This window comes from Oncorhynchus nerka, unplaced genomic scaffold, assembly GCF_034236695.1.
Source record: "Oncorhynchus nerka isolate Pitt River unplaced genomic scaffold, Oner_Uvic_2.0 unplaced_scaffold_4020, whole genome shotgun sequence".
NCBI lineage: Eukaryota > Metazoa > Chordata > Actinopteri > Salmoniformes > Salmonidae > Oncorhynchus > Oncorhynchus nerka.
In genome coordinates, this window is record NW_027037277.1 from 444 (window position 1) to 15,733 (window position 15,290).

General features: G+C 43.9%; 1 protein-coding gene across 1 annotated transcript; it reads right to left on the reverse strand.

Moving 5' to 3' along the window:
• Positions 1-463: 463 nt before the first annotated feature.
• LOC135566608 (zonadhesin-like) lies at positions 464-5,330 on the reverse strand. Its single transcript, XM_065014283.1, has 5 exons — positions 5,290-5,330; positions 4,032-4,837; positions 2,321-3,996; positions 1,954-2,115; positions 464-523 (listed from the first exon to the last, which is right to left on the reverse strand). Exons 2-3 carry the CDS (start codon positions 4,731-4,733, stop codon positions 2,581-2,583), a joined length of 2,118 nt encoding a protein of 705 aa, XP_064870355.1. The 5' UTR covers positions 4,734-4,837; positions 5,290-5,330; the 3' UTR covers positions 464-523; positions 1,954-2,115; positions 2,321-2,580.
• Between the last annotated feature and the right edge of the window lie 9,960 nt (positions 5,331-15,290).

The following is a 15,290-nucleotide window of genomic DNA, read 5'->3' on the forward strand; positions in this document are numbered from 1 at the left end:
TGGCTACCCCTCATAGCCTGGTTCCTCTCTAGGTTTCTTCCTAGGTTTTGGCCTTTCTAGGGAGTTTTTCCTAGCCAACATGCTTCAACACCTGCATTGCTTGCTGTTTGGGGTTTTAGGCTGGGTTTCTGTTCAGCACTTTGAGATATCAGCTGATGTACAAAGTGCTATATAAATACATTTGATTTGCATTTTATCCGCAACAAGCATGTGGTTTTATGCAGATTTTAGAATATTCGCATGAACATCTGTAGCCAACTGGATGTAAACCTTGTGAGACAGTTATTTGGGTCAGAAGAAAGAAAACATGCTTACCTTTGGAGGTCCTTCTGAGGCCTGGACACATTTGGAAAAGACAAAGAAATATTAGAACTTGATACTGAAATAGCATATTGCCTGTTCAATTAAATATGATGCTTTATAGGTAGTAGATCAATGGATTTATAGCTGCTAATGACGCTTACCTGAATTCAACTACAAAGACCTTCTTGAATCCTGGTAACCTTTCAAATGCATCTTCAATCTAGATGAGAACGATGAAAAGAAAACACACTTAGTTAATTACCACGTCAAGTTGGAGTTCTTCTCAGGAGAATGAAAAAGATCCACCCTGTTCGCCAGACATGCCTGCGTCTACACCAGTACTGTGAATCCCTTACGCCACCAGTTAGCGATATCATTCTCAGTCCAGGACCACATAGTATGATCAGTTACTGCAGTATAGACAAAAATCAAGTCAGTCCCCTTTCCAAGTCTGTGTAGTGGCTGTCTGTGTGCTAAAGCTGTCCTCTAGGATCTGTGCCACCTCCCTTCTTTCCCCTCTTGGCCAGCAGCAGTAAGGCTCTGTCCTGTTGTTTACTTATTCATCCTCTCTGTATGTCTGCATCTCAAATGACACCCTATTCCCTATTTAGTGCACTACTTTTGACCCGAGCCCCATGGGGCTCTGATCAGAGCCCTGGTCAAAAGCACTGCACTATATTGGGAAATAGGCGACCATTTGGGACACGTGTATAACTAATGGCCTCTGCTCTGACATAAACTCTGGCTCTGCCGGAGAAAAGGCCAAAATGTGAGGTGGCAACATCCAGCGATGGGAATACACCATCCATCACTGTGGGTTCCCAGCAGAGGACATGTCTCCAGAGCTGTCACACTGACTGGTGCACCTCTGATTTTTCCAGGCAGCTTTCTTCCTGTTCTTCAGTGAATACAGTATGTAGCTGGCAAGCCCAGACAACCAGTACAACATTCGAAAGTTGTTTACAGTAAATAGATACAGTAGAATATATATAGATATCTTTACCTCTTCAGAACTTTCTGTTTCTACTCTGTACACGCAAGAGTTAATCGTGTAAAATACACTGTCCAAAACATTAGGAACACCTGCTATCCATGACAGATGGATCCCTTATTGATGTCACCTGTTAAATCCACTTCAGACAGTGTATATGAAGGTGAGAAGACGGGTTAAAGAAGGATTTTAAGCCCGGAGACAATTGAGACATGGAGTGGGTATTTGTGCCATTCAGAAGGTGAATGGGCAAGACAAATTATTTGAGTGTCTTTGAACGGGGTATGATAGCAGGTGCCAGGCACGCCGGTTTGAGTGTTTCAAAAAGTGCAACGTAACAGTTTCCAGTGTGTATCTAGAATTGTTCACCACCCAAAGGACATCCAGCCAACCTTACACAACCGGAAAGCCTTGGAGTCAACATGGGCCAAGCATCCCTGTGGAGCGCTTTCAACACCTTGTAAAGTCCATGCCCTGACGAATTGAGGCTGTTCTGAGGGCAAACGGAGGTGCAACTCAATATTAGGAAGGTGTTCCTAATGTTTTGTACATTCAGTGTACATCCTGTATGTGAAAAGAAGGAAACAAAAACAAGCGGGTGTCAAAAGGATGGGACCAAGAGCCTGCGTGGGGACAGCAGTATACCAACTCTACTGTACTTTATGGGTGAAATGTTTGGCCACGCGTTGGTAGTAGAAGCTAGAGGGGTCTCTCAGGGCGTCGTTGTAGTTCTCTCCCTTTAGCTGGATTCTGAGTTCTACCACCTGCTCCTTCATGGGTGTGGACGGCCTCGTCATGATGTCCTCGATCTCATTGCCCAGCTAAACACAGGACACAAAAACAGATCACATCATTACAATATCACCTCACTCTCATTCATTTCAGTAGACAGTGTCTTTAATCTATAGCTGATGCACCTCTCTTATTGTGTGTTTAAGAAGGCTTCTATCCTTTATGAAGTAACAATTTGATTATTGATTCTGTGTTTCATTGATTGCAATAATAATAACCTCGTCATTTCCTTACCGTGTTTTCCACCTCTGTTATGATATCTTGGATCCCTAGGAAGTCATCATTTGTTTCTTCTGTGACCCTATAACGATCACCGTTATTGTTCTCCTCTGCATCCCTATAACGATCGCCATTATTGTTCTCCTCTGTGTCTGTCAAAATTCCAGTTTCAGTGGTAACCTCATGAGTAATCTCCACAGCAGCCTCCTGTGTCGCCTCTGGAGTGGACTCACCTGCAGCCTCTGTGGTTATCTCTGCTCCAGCTTCTGAACGCTCTAGAATGATCTCTTCGGAAGCCTCTTCTGTAGTTTCAGTAATTGTCTTTTGGAAGCCTCTTCTGTAGCTTCTGGAATGATATCTTCTACTGCCTCAGATGGGACCTCTTCTGAAGCCTCTGGAGTTTCCTCCTCTGAAGGTTCTGGAATTTCCTCCTCTGAAGTTTCTGGAATTTCCTCCTCTGAATGTTCTGGTGTTATCTCTTCTGGAGTCACTGAAACTATTTCTTCTACAGTTTCTGTTGAGTCTTCTTCAGCAGCTTCCAGAGTTATCTCTACAGTCTCTGGGGGGATTTCTTCCACTGCAGTCTCCAAAGGGACCTCTTCTGCTTCCTCAGGAACTTCTTCAGTAGACTCTGGAGTTACCTCTATCTCCACCTCGGGATTGTCCTCTACTGCAGTTTCTTCTGTAATCTCCTCAACCTCAGGAGTGACCTCCAAAGTGGCTTCTGAGGTGACCTCCATCGTAACTTCCTTCATCTCTACTTCAGCCTTTATTGTTGCTTCTTCAGTGATCCCTGTTACATCCTCTGGAATGGCCTTTACTAAAGTTTCTGGAGTGACTTCTTCCTCAGGACCAATTTCTATTACCACTTCATTAGTAGTAGTGGCTACAGTATCCTCTAGTACAGCCTCTGGAGTGATCTCCTCCGTAGCCTCGAGTATCAAATGAGTTGTGGCAACTGAGATAACTTCCTCTAAAATCTCAGGGGTCTCCTCTTCAGTGTCTTCTGGGGCAACATTTACTGTAGCCTCTGAGGTGGTCTCCACAGGGAGCTCCTGAACATCTCCATCTGAACCCTCTGAAGGGATCTCCATGGCAGCTTCAGGCTCTGAAGTGTCCCCTGGAGAAACTTCTGGAGTTAATTCTGCTGCATCCTCTGGAATATCCTCATCTGTAGTATCTTCTGACGTTGCCTTGGTAGCAATGTCTGAAGTGGTCTCCAAAGTGACGTTTTCTTCTACCACAGCTTCTGTGATCTCCTCATCTGTGGTATCTGAAGTGACCTCTATGGCAGCCTCTTTAATCTCCTCATCTATGGTGTCTGAAGTGATTTCTGTGGCACCCTCTGTGATCTCCTTGTCTATGGTTTCTGATGTGATTTCTGTGGCGCCCTCTGTGATCTCTTTGTCTATGGTATCTGATGTGATTTCTATAGCACCCTCTGTGATCTCCTTGTCTATGGTATCTGAAGTGATTTCTGTAGTACCCCCTGTGATCTCCTTGTCTATGGTATCTGAAGTGATTTCGGTAGTACCCTCTGTGATCTCCTTGTCTATGGTATCTGAAGTGATTTCTGTAGTACCCTCTGTGATATCCTTGTCTATGGTGTCTGAAGTGATTTCTGTGGCACCCTCTGTGATCTCCTTGTCTATGGTATCTGAAGTGATTTCTGTGGCACCCTCTGTGATCTCCTTGTCTATGGTATCTGAAGTGATTTCTGTGGCACCCCTGTGATCTCCTTGTCTATGGTATCTGAAGTGATTTCTGTGGCACCCTCTGTGATCTCCTTGTCTATGGTATCTGAAGTGATTTCTGTGGCAGCCTCCGAAGGCGCTTCAGAAGGGGTTTCAGAAATGGCCTCCAAAGAAGTTTCTGGAATAAATGTTATTTCAGGTTCTGGGATATCCTTGTCTGTGGACCCAACAGGCATATCGATGGCAGCTTCTGAAAGGACCTCTGCAGGGATCTCAATGGCAGCCTCTGATGGGACCTCTGCAGGGATCTCAACGGCAGCCTCTGATGGGACCTCTATAGGGATCATAATGGCAGCTTCTGATGGGACCTCTGCAGCGGCCTCTTCTGCCTCCTCCACTGTATTGTGTGTGGTTTCTGAGATTACTTCCTCATACATTTTCCCAATTACCTCATTAATGGGCTGATGGATGACAGTGACAATAGGTTCAGATGTGATCTGCACAGTGTCATCTGAGGTAGCATCGGATGTTTCCTCAACAGCAGCCATATTAACCTCCTGGACAGCCTCATCGCTAGTCTCAGCAATGACTTCAACTGCTGTTTCGGAGTTGACGTCAAAGGCAGCTTCGGTAGTGGCGTCCTCTCCTATCTCCTGTATTGTCTCGTCGGTCTCTGAGGTGACGTCGATGTCAGCATCTTCAGTCACAGAGTCAGTCGTTTCTGGCGGGACCATCTCTGTGACCTCCTCAACTGGCTCTGCAGTAATGACAGGAATGACGTCAACATCTCCTCGCAAGGTTGGGAAGGTGTCTGGCTGTATGACAATGACTTCATTATCTACAGAAAAAAACAAGTAGTGACCCAGAAACAAAGAATATATAAGTATGAATAAAAAGAGGGTGTATTATACATGACACAGAATACAATTATATAAGAAAACATTCTACATGACATCAATGAATTGCTACTGAACATGTCTGGCACTGAAATTGAAAAGCAGTGTGTTCAGACAAGCGGTTCAGACAATCTCTTAGGAAAGTCTAGCGGTGCCTCTATCCACTGTCCATTGACAACGTGGTGTGTCATTAAGAAGGATTAAAGGCCTATTCTGGGAGCAACGCGTGTCTTGATCAGGCTACAGTAGTCCTATGCAGCACCCACAATAACCTCAAGACAGTACTACACTACAGACAGGGGCTAATAGTCTAGCTATACTGTCACTGATCAACAGATGGCATAAAAGACAGATGCATTTTGCCCAGACACTGAATTGAGGTTAAGAGGTCAACCTTTTTGGGTGGTGGCCAATTCTGGTGGAGTTGCCGCAGTTGGACTGTGTGAAAGAGAGACAATCAATTAGTAACTTCAACATGTTGGACTGTGTGAAAGAGAGACAATCAATCAGTAACTTCCACATGTGATACAAAAGATTATAGGTTGTAAAGCCCCACTTTACAATAAGCACCCCTCATACCTGTGTAATAAAATGGCAGTTACGCAGGAATGTACATCGTCATTACAATAATTACATAGTACTTCAAACTGGAATACCTGTTCAAATGGCTTTCAAGCTATTGTGATGTCATTTGCAAATCTTTAACATTTTGTAAATCAAAACCAGGTATTACATGTTATTACACTGTAGCCCTGTATGTAACTACCAGGTATTACACTGTAGCCCTGTATGTAACTACCAGGTATTACATGTTGTTACACTGTAGCCCTGTACGTAACTACCAGGTATTACACTGTAGCCCTGTATATAACTACCAGGTATTACACTGTACCCCTGTATGGAACTACCAGGTATTACATTGTACCCCTGTATGTAGCTACCAGGTATTACACTGTAGCCCTGTATGGAACTACCAGGTATTACATGTTGTTACACTGTACCCCTGTATGGAACTACCAGGTATTACACTGTACCCCTGTATGGAACTACCAGGTATTACACTGTACCCCTGTGTGTAGCTACCAGGTATTACACTGTAGCCCTGTATGTAACTACCAGGTATTACATGTTGTTACACTGTACCCCTGTACGTAACTACCAGGTATTACATGTTGTTACACTGTACCCCTGTATGGAACTACCAGGTATTACACTGTACCCCTGTATGGAACTACCAGGTATTACACTGTACCCCTGTATGTAACTACCAGGTATTACACTGTGCCCCTGTATGTAACTACCAGGTATTACATGAAGGTACACTGTAGCCCTTTATGGAACTACCAGGTATTACACTGTACCCTGTATGGAACTACCAGGTATTACATGTTGTTACACTGTAGCCCTGTATGTAACTACCAGGTATTACATGTTGTTACACTGTACCCCTGTATGGAACTACCAGGTATTACACTGTACCCCTGTATGGAACTACCAGGTATTACACTGTACCCTGTATGGAACTACCAGGTATTACACTGTACCCTGTACGTAACTACCAGGTATTACACTGTAGCCCTGTATGTAACTACCAGGTATTACATGTTGTTACACTGTACCCCTGTATGGAACTACCAGGTATTACACTGTACCCCTGTATGGAACTACCAGGTATTACACTGTACCCCTGTATGTAACTACCAGGTATTACACTGTACCCTGTATGGAACTACCAGGTATTTCACTGTACCCCAGTATGGAACTACCAGGTATTACACTGTACCCCTGTATGGAACTACCAGGTATTACACTGTACCCCTGTATGGGACTACCAGGTATTACACTGTAGCCCTGTATGTAACTACCAGGTATTACATGTTGTTACACTGTACCCCTGTATGTAACTACCAGGTATTACATGTTGTTACACTGGACCCCTGTATGGAACTACCAGGTATTACACTGTACCCCTGTATGTAACTACCAGGTATTACATGTTGTTACACTGTAACCCTGTATGTAACTACCAGGTATTACACTGTAGCCCTGTATGTAACTACCAGGTATTACACTGTACCCCTGTATGGAACTACCAGGTATCACATGTTGTTACACTGTAACCCTGTATGTAACTACCAGGTATTACACTGTACCCCTGTATGGGACTACCAGGTATTACACTGTAGCCCTGTATGTAACTACCAGGTATTACATGTTGTTACACTGTGCCCCTGTATGGAACTACCAGGTATTACATGTTGTTACACTGGACCCCTGTATGGAACTACCAGGTATTACACTGTACCCCTGTATGTAACTACCAGGTATTACATGTTGTTACACTGTAACCCTGTATGTAACTACCAGGTATTACACTGTAGCCCTGTATGTAACTACCAGGTATTACACTGTAGCCCTGTATGTAACTACCAGGTATTACACTGTAGCCCTGTATGTAACTACCAGGTATTACACTGTAGCCCTGTATGTAACTACCAGGTATTACACTGTACCCCTGTATGTAACTACCAGGTATTACATGTTGTTACACTGTAACCCTGTATGGAACTACCAGGTATTACATTGTACCCCTGTATGTAACTACCAGGTATTACACTGTACCCCTGTATGTAACTACCAGGTATTACAAAAGTAGACCTGCTATAATACTTTGCTGTTACTGTCTACATGCGTGTAGCTTACAGGCACAGCAAGCTGTCTACAGCAGTGGCTATGATCATACAACAATGTAGTAGTTGTATGAATCTGGTTGAAGCGAGGGGGGAAAGGTTGAGCAGGCTGCAGAGCTGTGTGGTGCACGGAGGCTGCCGTGATGTCACATTTACATGTTACATCTTCATCGTTTAGCAGACTCTTATCCAGAGCGACTTATATACATGTTCATAATTTTTTCATACTAGTCGCCGTGGGAATCGAACCCACAACCCTGGTGTTGCAAGCGCCATGCTCTACCAACTGAGCTACATGGGACTACATCACTGTTATGGATAGCATACAACACAGCAGTGTTTCTATAGAGCTGTGTGGGCACCAAGACAGCAGGCTTTAGTGTTGGGAACAGGCCTACCTGCACACTTTGGACCCTGAGCTTGTGGGCTCGCTGACGTGGATGGGACGGGGATGAGGAGAACATGGAAGTGGTGTAAATACAATGTGGTTGATGAGGGGTTGAGGTTGAGTAACGTGTGTGACGTACAGCAGGGTACGTCTGCTCTAAGTGACCCGAACCTTCTGTAACGTTGCAACCTGCTGAACGTCACACAGGCAGGTACTTACAGTGGGGAGAACAACTATTTGATACACTGCCAATTTTGCAGGTTTTCCTACTTAGAAAGCATGTAGAGGTCTGTCATTTTTATCATAGGCACAGTTCAACTGTGAGAGACGGAATCTAACACAAAAATCCAGAAAATCACATTGTATGATTTTTAAGTAATTAATTTGCATTTTATTGCATGACATAAGTATTTGATCACCTACCAACCAGTAAAAATTCCGGCTCTCACCTGTTAATTTTTCACACCCAGAAGGAGGTGGTTGGCTGCTGGGGCGGCAGCGTAGCCTAGTGGTTAGAGCGTTGGACTAGTAACCGGAAGGTTGCGAGTTCAAACCCCCGAGCTGACAAGGTACAAATCTGTCGTTCTGCCCCTGAACAGGCAGTTAACCCACTGTTCCCAGGCCGTCATTGAAAATAAGAATATGTTCTTAACTGACTTGCCTGGTTAAATAAAGGTAAAAATAAATAAAAGTAGGAAAACCTGCAAAATCAACAGTCAAATACTTGTTCTCCCCACTGTATTTTTCCTTGTGCTGGTATCTCACAGAGACTTTGGAACTCACCTATTCGAAGCAGCAGTCATCACCACTCTCTGAAATAAAAACATAATCCATTGATAAATAAAGCTTCTCAATCACATACCAATAAACTACACACACTTGGACACACACACACATCAATATCCATAATGTTTTACGTATCAAATTGTACAAAATTCTCACTCACAGCCCTAACAAGAGAGCGTGCTCCTCTGATCGGCTGAAGTTGCTGCCAATCTCCATCACGCTGACAGTTCCATCCTGACATAAGTTAACCCAGGCCTGGTACTCATCTCTCTCAGGTAGACGGTCCCAGAAGATCTTGAACGCCTCCCACACCGTCTCCTGACACACTGGGCAGCACACAGACACAGGACTGGGTCAGAGACTAGCTTTCACACCCAGAATTTTGGTGTACTTCCTGATTGGACAGAATTTAAATGGAATTGACCCCAACCCTGACTGACACAGAGACGTGACACAGAGGTCACACTCTGTGACACAGATGGATGTAGAAGAAGACCCGCTTAACGTATATGAATATTCAATCTAGATTTAAATAACACTGTGTAGTACAAGGACATGGTAACCAAAACAAACATTGCCATTTAGCTGACATTTAGCCAGCGATCCTGACAGGAAAAATCTCTCCAATGGACAGCTATGAAAAATGAAGGCAATCAGGGAAATGTGAGGTCATTTTTTGATCCATACACACATATACTCCCAGGTTCCAGACAGCATCACCATTTCACCACCCCTGCTGACATTGAAATGACTTCTCAGCTCAAGACATGTGGTTTTCACAATGTACCAGTACCTCTGCTTTGGAACAAAAAAAGCTGGCAAAAAACATTAACCCCCTTTCTTTTTCTCTCAATCTGCAGCCACATCTGTAGGCTACATTTCAGGTTTGGAGGCTGAGGACAGCAAGCCCTTGGTAGAGGAGCTAGCGGGAGCAGGCACAGGGCTCTCATATTTTCCTGGCAGCATGGCTCATCTGATCAATGTCTAGAGGACTACTATTTCGGTAGCGAGGCAGGGTTCAGAGCGAGGGACTGGGGCTTTCTCTCTAAGCTTCCCCAGGTGGAGCACCACGTGTTCGGGTTGAACTGACAGAAGGGCACCCTGGTGCAAGGCTGTCTGGTGCCAGGCTCTCTGCCTGGCCTCACCTGAAATCTGGCCCTTACCCGTATCAATCAGTCTATACCAAAATGAGGTTGGACGTTTGATCTTAAACGTGGAGGCGTTTCTCAGCCTCCATGACTGAATACTATAACTATAGCCCTTGAATCATGATAGATTAGTTACTGTCATTGATTGACTTCTAGTAATTTCCCTTGAGTTCCAACAAGGCTCTGAACCATTGTTCCAAACAAGCGACTGATAGAGAATGGTAACACTGGGCTGTATTTCAACAGCTGAAGCCATGCACGTGGATGACCATAGGGCTTTTAATAAAGAGGCTGGAAAAGTACTGCTTACTGCATGGTTCATGTTGGAGGTGATTAAAGGCACACATTTTACATGACAAACATCATTATCTTCCCCACCTGTCCATTCCCAATTAAATATATTAATATATTATATTAAAAACAGAAAGTTGTACTCATTTTGATGGTATATAATGGTTGTGTTATTACAATAAGCATATTAAATCCGTAATAAGTCATAGATAGCCATATGATAAAAAGTGAGATTAGCCTTCTGTCACCTTACACTCTTGAAAAAGACGCTATCTAGAAGCTAAAAGGGTTCTTCGGCTCTCCCCATAGGAGAACCTTTTGAGGAACCCTTCTTGGTTCCAGGTAGACCCCAGGTAGACCCCTTTTGTTTCCGGGTAGAACCCTTTCCACAGAGGGTTCTACATGGAACCCAAAGGGTTTTACCTGGAACCAAAGGGTTATTCTATGGGGACAGCCGAAGAACCCTTTTGAAAACCTTTGCATAAGAGTGCATGCACCACAGGAATTCAATTAATCTGGCTGAACAACAAAGATTGTAGATGAATAGACTCCAGGTCATAATGAATCCCCAGGGCCCATGAGATACAGTAGTGAAAAAGCTTACCTCGCTGGTGAAAGTACTTCAGATGGTTTTCTATCGCCTGGTCTACAGTCTCTTGAGAACAAAGCTTCACTCCACTGGGGAAAAGAATATTCCGCTTTCTTCTAGAAATAGCACCCTTTCCTTTGTATGTCTTGTGGGTCAAGGCCTCCAGACCTTCATCTGACTCCAGTTGTCTTGAAATCCCAGAGGGGTCTTGAGATTTCAAGTGTTTCACTACCAAACCTCTATCCATAGCAACCCCATGCAAAGCATCTGTAAAAGTACATGAGACAGTTATACATGTGGCTTCCAGAAGTCAAACAGTCATCATTAAATCCTCTACTGTACCCTACCCGTGTCAAAGTATCCTGTCAGAAGGATGGCAGACACAACCCAAAAAACACAGTTCCTTATTGCTTCGGCATTTCTTAAAGGATCCAAGATGCAGCCCCAGTCTAGAGTAATCTTCTCAATCCTTCTCAGTTCATCAACAATAGGGTTTTGTTTACTGTCCATCCACTTGATAGCATTGTGTAAAAATAGGGCTATTCCTCTGGTTATTCCTCGTGAGCTAGGCTATCCCCCAGGTAGTAACGGGATGTGGTTACAATGCAGAAGACAGCTCCCAGCCTTCCTCAGGTAAGCAGATGGGACTTTACAGGAGATTTCTTTCTGCTTCCTAATCCTATTTGATAAGCTTTAGTGGTGCCTCTACAAGACTTAGTCTAACCGTGCAGGGTTGTTTAACTGTGAATAATCTGTGTCGGCCAAATGGTGGAAATAGGGATAGTGATGGTCATTTAATTTTTAACATAATTGCATATTTTCACAACTGCAAAACATGCAATGACAACTTATCCTACTTATTCTATTGGCTTGGTCTGCTTACATTAATTAATGACTTACTCATTCCTTTTATATTTATAGTATTGCAGAGATTCACAATGTGAAATGTGATTTCTCACGGTGACATTATCAACAGATGTGAAATGCATTCAAAATCACCACAAATTGATTGTGGCCTTCATTTAAGCTAGAGAGAGTCTGTGAATGTGTCCTTTGTCTCTGTCTTTCAGGGAAATCTTCAAACCTCTCTGCCCAATGCCATTACACACAGCAGTAAGTATAGGTAGGTCAGTATAAATTCAGGTGAGTACAGATGTAGGATCTTAATTTGATCACTCTTTTGTTGCTGAGAATTTTCCAGACAGCAGGGAATGCAAACTTGTAGTGTATTCAAGTTTTAAAAAGGCTTCTGAAGTTCGTAATTTCCACTTTAAAATGTATCGAACCCGACAAGAAATGTCCATTCATTATAATCCACATAATTAAAATGTCCTGTTTCTCAGGATTATTTTCCTGCTGTGGTAAACTGGCTCAAATTAAGATGTTACATCTGTATGTGTAGGTGAGTCAGTAGAGGTCAGTGTTTGTGGAACCTGCTGTACCACAACACAGACATACAATCTTTCCAGGAGGCTGATTTGGTGGTGAGTAATGAACATTGCTGCCAATAAGCTCGCCTGACCTGTAGCAGGACAGTGCAGCTCAAGGGGTAGACCCAGGTGACTAGATGCCACTTATCCTTTCTGACAGGAAAGGTGCTTATTCCCTTCAGGATAGAGGAAATCAGAACAGAACAGCAAACAGAATTGTCCGTCTGTCTATTGTATTCACAATGTGTAACATTGTTTGTGGCAGACAATTGACATCTGTAATTAAGACTTCAAATAAGGGCAAGTGTTTGTAATAGAGGATTAGATTAGTTACAGTATCAATCAAATGTATTTTTAAAGCCCTTCTTACATCATGTCACACCCTGACCAGAGAGCTTTTATTCTCTATGTTGGTTAGGTCGGGGGTGTGATTTTGGTCCACTCCTTATGACGATCGTGACATCAGCTGATGTCACAAAGTGCTGTACAGATACCAACCTAAAACCCCAAACAGCAAGCAATGCAGGTGTAGAAGCACGGTGGCTAGAACCTAGGAAGAAACCTAGAGAGGAACCAGGCTATGAGGGATGGCCAGTCCTCTTCTGGCTGTGCCGGGTGGAGATTATAAACCTAGAGAGGAACCAGGCTATGAGGGATGGCCAGTCCTCTTCTGGCTGTGCGGATGGAATTATAAACCTAGAGAGGAACCAGGCTATGAGGATGGCCAGTCCTCTTCTGGCTGTGCCGGATGGAGATTATAAACCTAGAGAGGAACCAGGCTATGAGGATGGCCCAGTCCTCTTCTGGCTGTGCCGAGGTGGAGATTATAAATCTGAGAGGAACCAGGCTATGAGGATGGCCAGTCCTCTTCTGGCTGTGCCCCGGGTGGAGATTATAAACCTAGAGAGGAACCAGGCTATGAGGATGGCCCAGTCCTCTTCTGGCTGTGCCGGATGGAGATTATAAACCTAGAGAGGAACCAGGCTATGAGGGTGGCCAGTCCTCTTCTGGCTGTGCCGGGTGGAATTATAAACCTAGAGAGGAACCAGGCTATGAGGGGTGACCAGTCACTCTTCTGGCTGTGCCGGAGTGGAGATTATAAACCTGAGAGGAACCAGGCTATGAGGGATGGCCAGTCCTCTTCTGGCTGTGCCGGGTGGAGATTATAACAGAACATGACCAGCAGTGTAAAATAATAATAATCACAGTGGTTGTCGAGGGGGCAACAGGTCAGCACCTCAGGAGGAAATGTCAGTTAGCTTTTCATAGCCAATTCAGAGTATCTCTACCTCTCCTGCTGTCTCTAGAGAGTTGAAAACAGCAGGTCTGGGACAGGTAGCACATCTGGAGAACAGGTCAGTAAGGATGTGCATGTCGCTGGGCTTAGGATCGGGTCGAGACCTGCCACACGTCCGGTCATTAGTGGATAACTTTGCCTTTTTGCATGCCTTCTCAGAGAGCAAGTAGGTGGTTTCTGAGGTGAGATAGCTGAGACTAGGGCAAGGCAGCCAGATGGTCTCTCTCTCTGGTGAGGCCTGATTGACAGACTGAGGCTTGTTGGAAGTTAGCGCTAGAAGGGTAGGTTCAGAGGGCTGCCTTTATGACCTCACCATCTACTCACTCTCACCCCAAAACTCTCTCTGGACTCTTATGTTGCCAGCTTTAGTCATTTACTGATTCAGTTGTCTATAATAGGGCTTGGGAGTCAATTCAATCTCAACTCAATAGATTTCAGATATTGAAATTAATCACTGTTTTTGAGATTGACTTAGCTTTCTCAAGAATACCTTTATACAGTTGAGATCTCTCTGTGTCAAATGGCTAACTTTGTTTTTCCACATTATAGTCAGGTGACATGTTGTCGACAGATCCGGGAATAGGAAAGCAATTAAAAAAACAGAGAGGTAGGTAGGTGACCAACAAACTAATTATACTTGAACAGTATACACAGAATATATGCTATAATTAAATAATCTGTTGCTTTTCGTTGTCTTGCCATTAGTCTCTTGCCAGACTACAGTTGGACACTCACTCAGCTGATGATGGTGACGTTACGCAGCGGTGAATCAACAATGGTAACATGGTTTGTTGGATAATGTGATCAGCAGATGGGCCAGTGTCTTCGTTAGGTCTGGGCTCCTGTCCAGGTATCAAGATAAATACCACTGTCTGCAAGGCAAGAAAAACAACACCCTCAATTAGACCTGTATTCTAACCTCACAATGAGATATTCACACCGGTCAATGAGTTAATGAAACCAATAAGGACAGAGTCAAACATAAACATACAGGTTACAACACACCATGGCACATATTGTTAGGTGCTGATCTAAGATCAGTTTTGCCTTGTAGATTATAATGAATGGACAGGGTGGACCTAATCATAAAGTCTATCACCATGTGAATACTGTATTACCAGCAGCCTTTGACAAATACTGTAACGTAGCCTAGGGAATGATAAAGTTGCCTAAGGTCAACGAGTCTGGACCCCTGCAGAAATGCTGGGATTGGAAGCTGGTTTTCTATGAAGAGACTACAGAAGAACAGGAGAGGCTCTAGGGGGAGCCATCGTGTCCAAAGAACTAGCTAAATCTGTCTAATCCAGCAGTCGGCTCAGATTAGCTGTCTGTAGCCCCTAGTGGTGCACAGTTACCTCATCATGGCCTAGCCTACAAGACAGAGTATGCATCCCAAATGGCACCTATTCCCTATATAGTGCTCTGGTCAAAAGTAGTGTACTATAGGGAATGAGATGCCATTTGGGAAATGCAAACAGACGAACAAGGCAAGCCCAGAGGAACTGGACTACTACACGTCAACAGTGAGTTAACGGAAATGCGCCCAATCCTACCTGTGGCTTTTGGCCCCAGACCCAAAATTCATTCCATTCAGTCTGTAACTATGGTGACCCACAGTAAGCAAGGACACAGTTGAGAGTGAGGCATGCTCATCATAACAATGCTGTCATTAATACTAAATAACAGCAGCTCAAGTCAAATGAATACTTATCAATCAAATCAACATCATTGATGCCGACAAGGCGCCACTAGTCATTTGAAAATTAAACAGTTAAA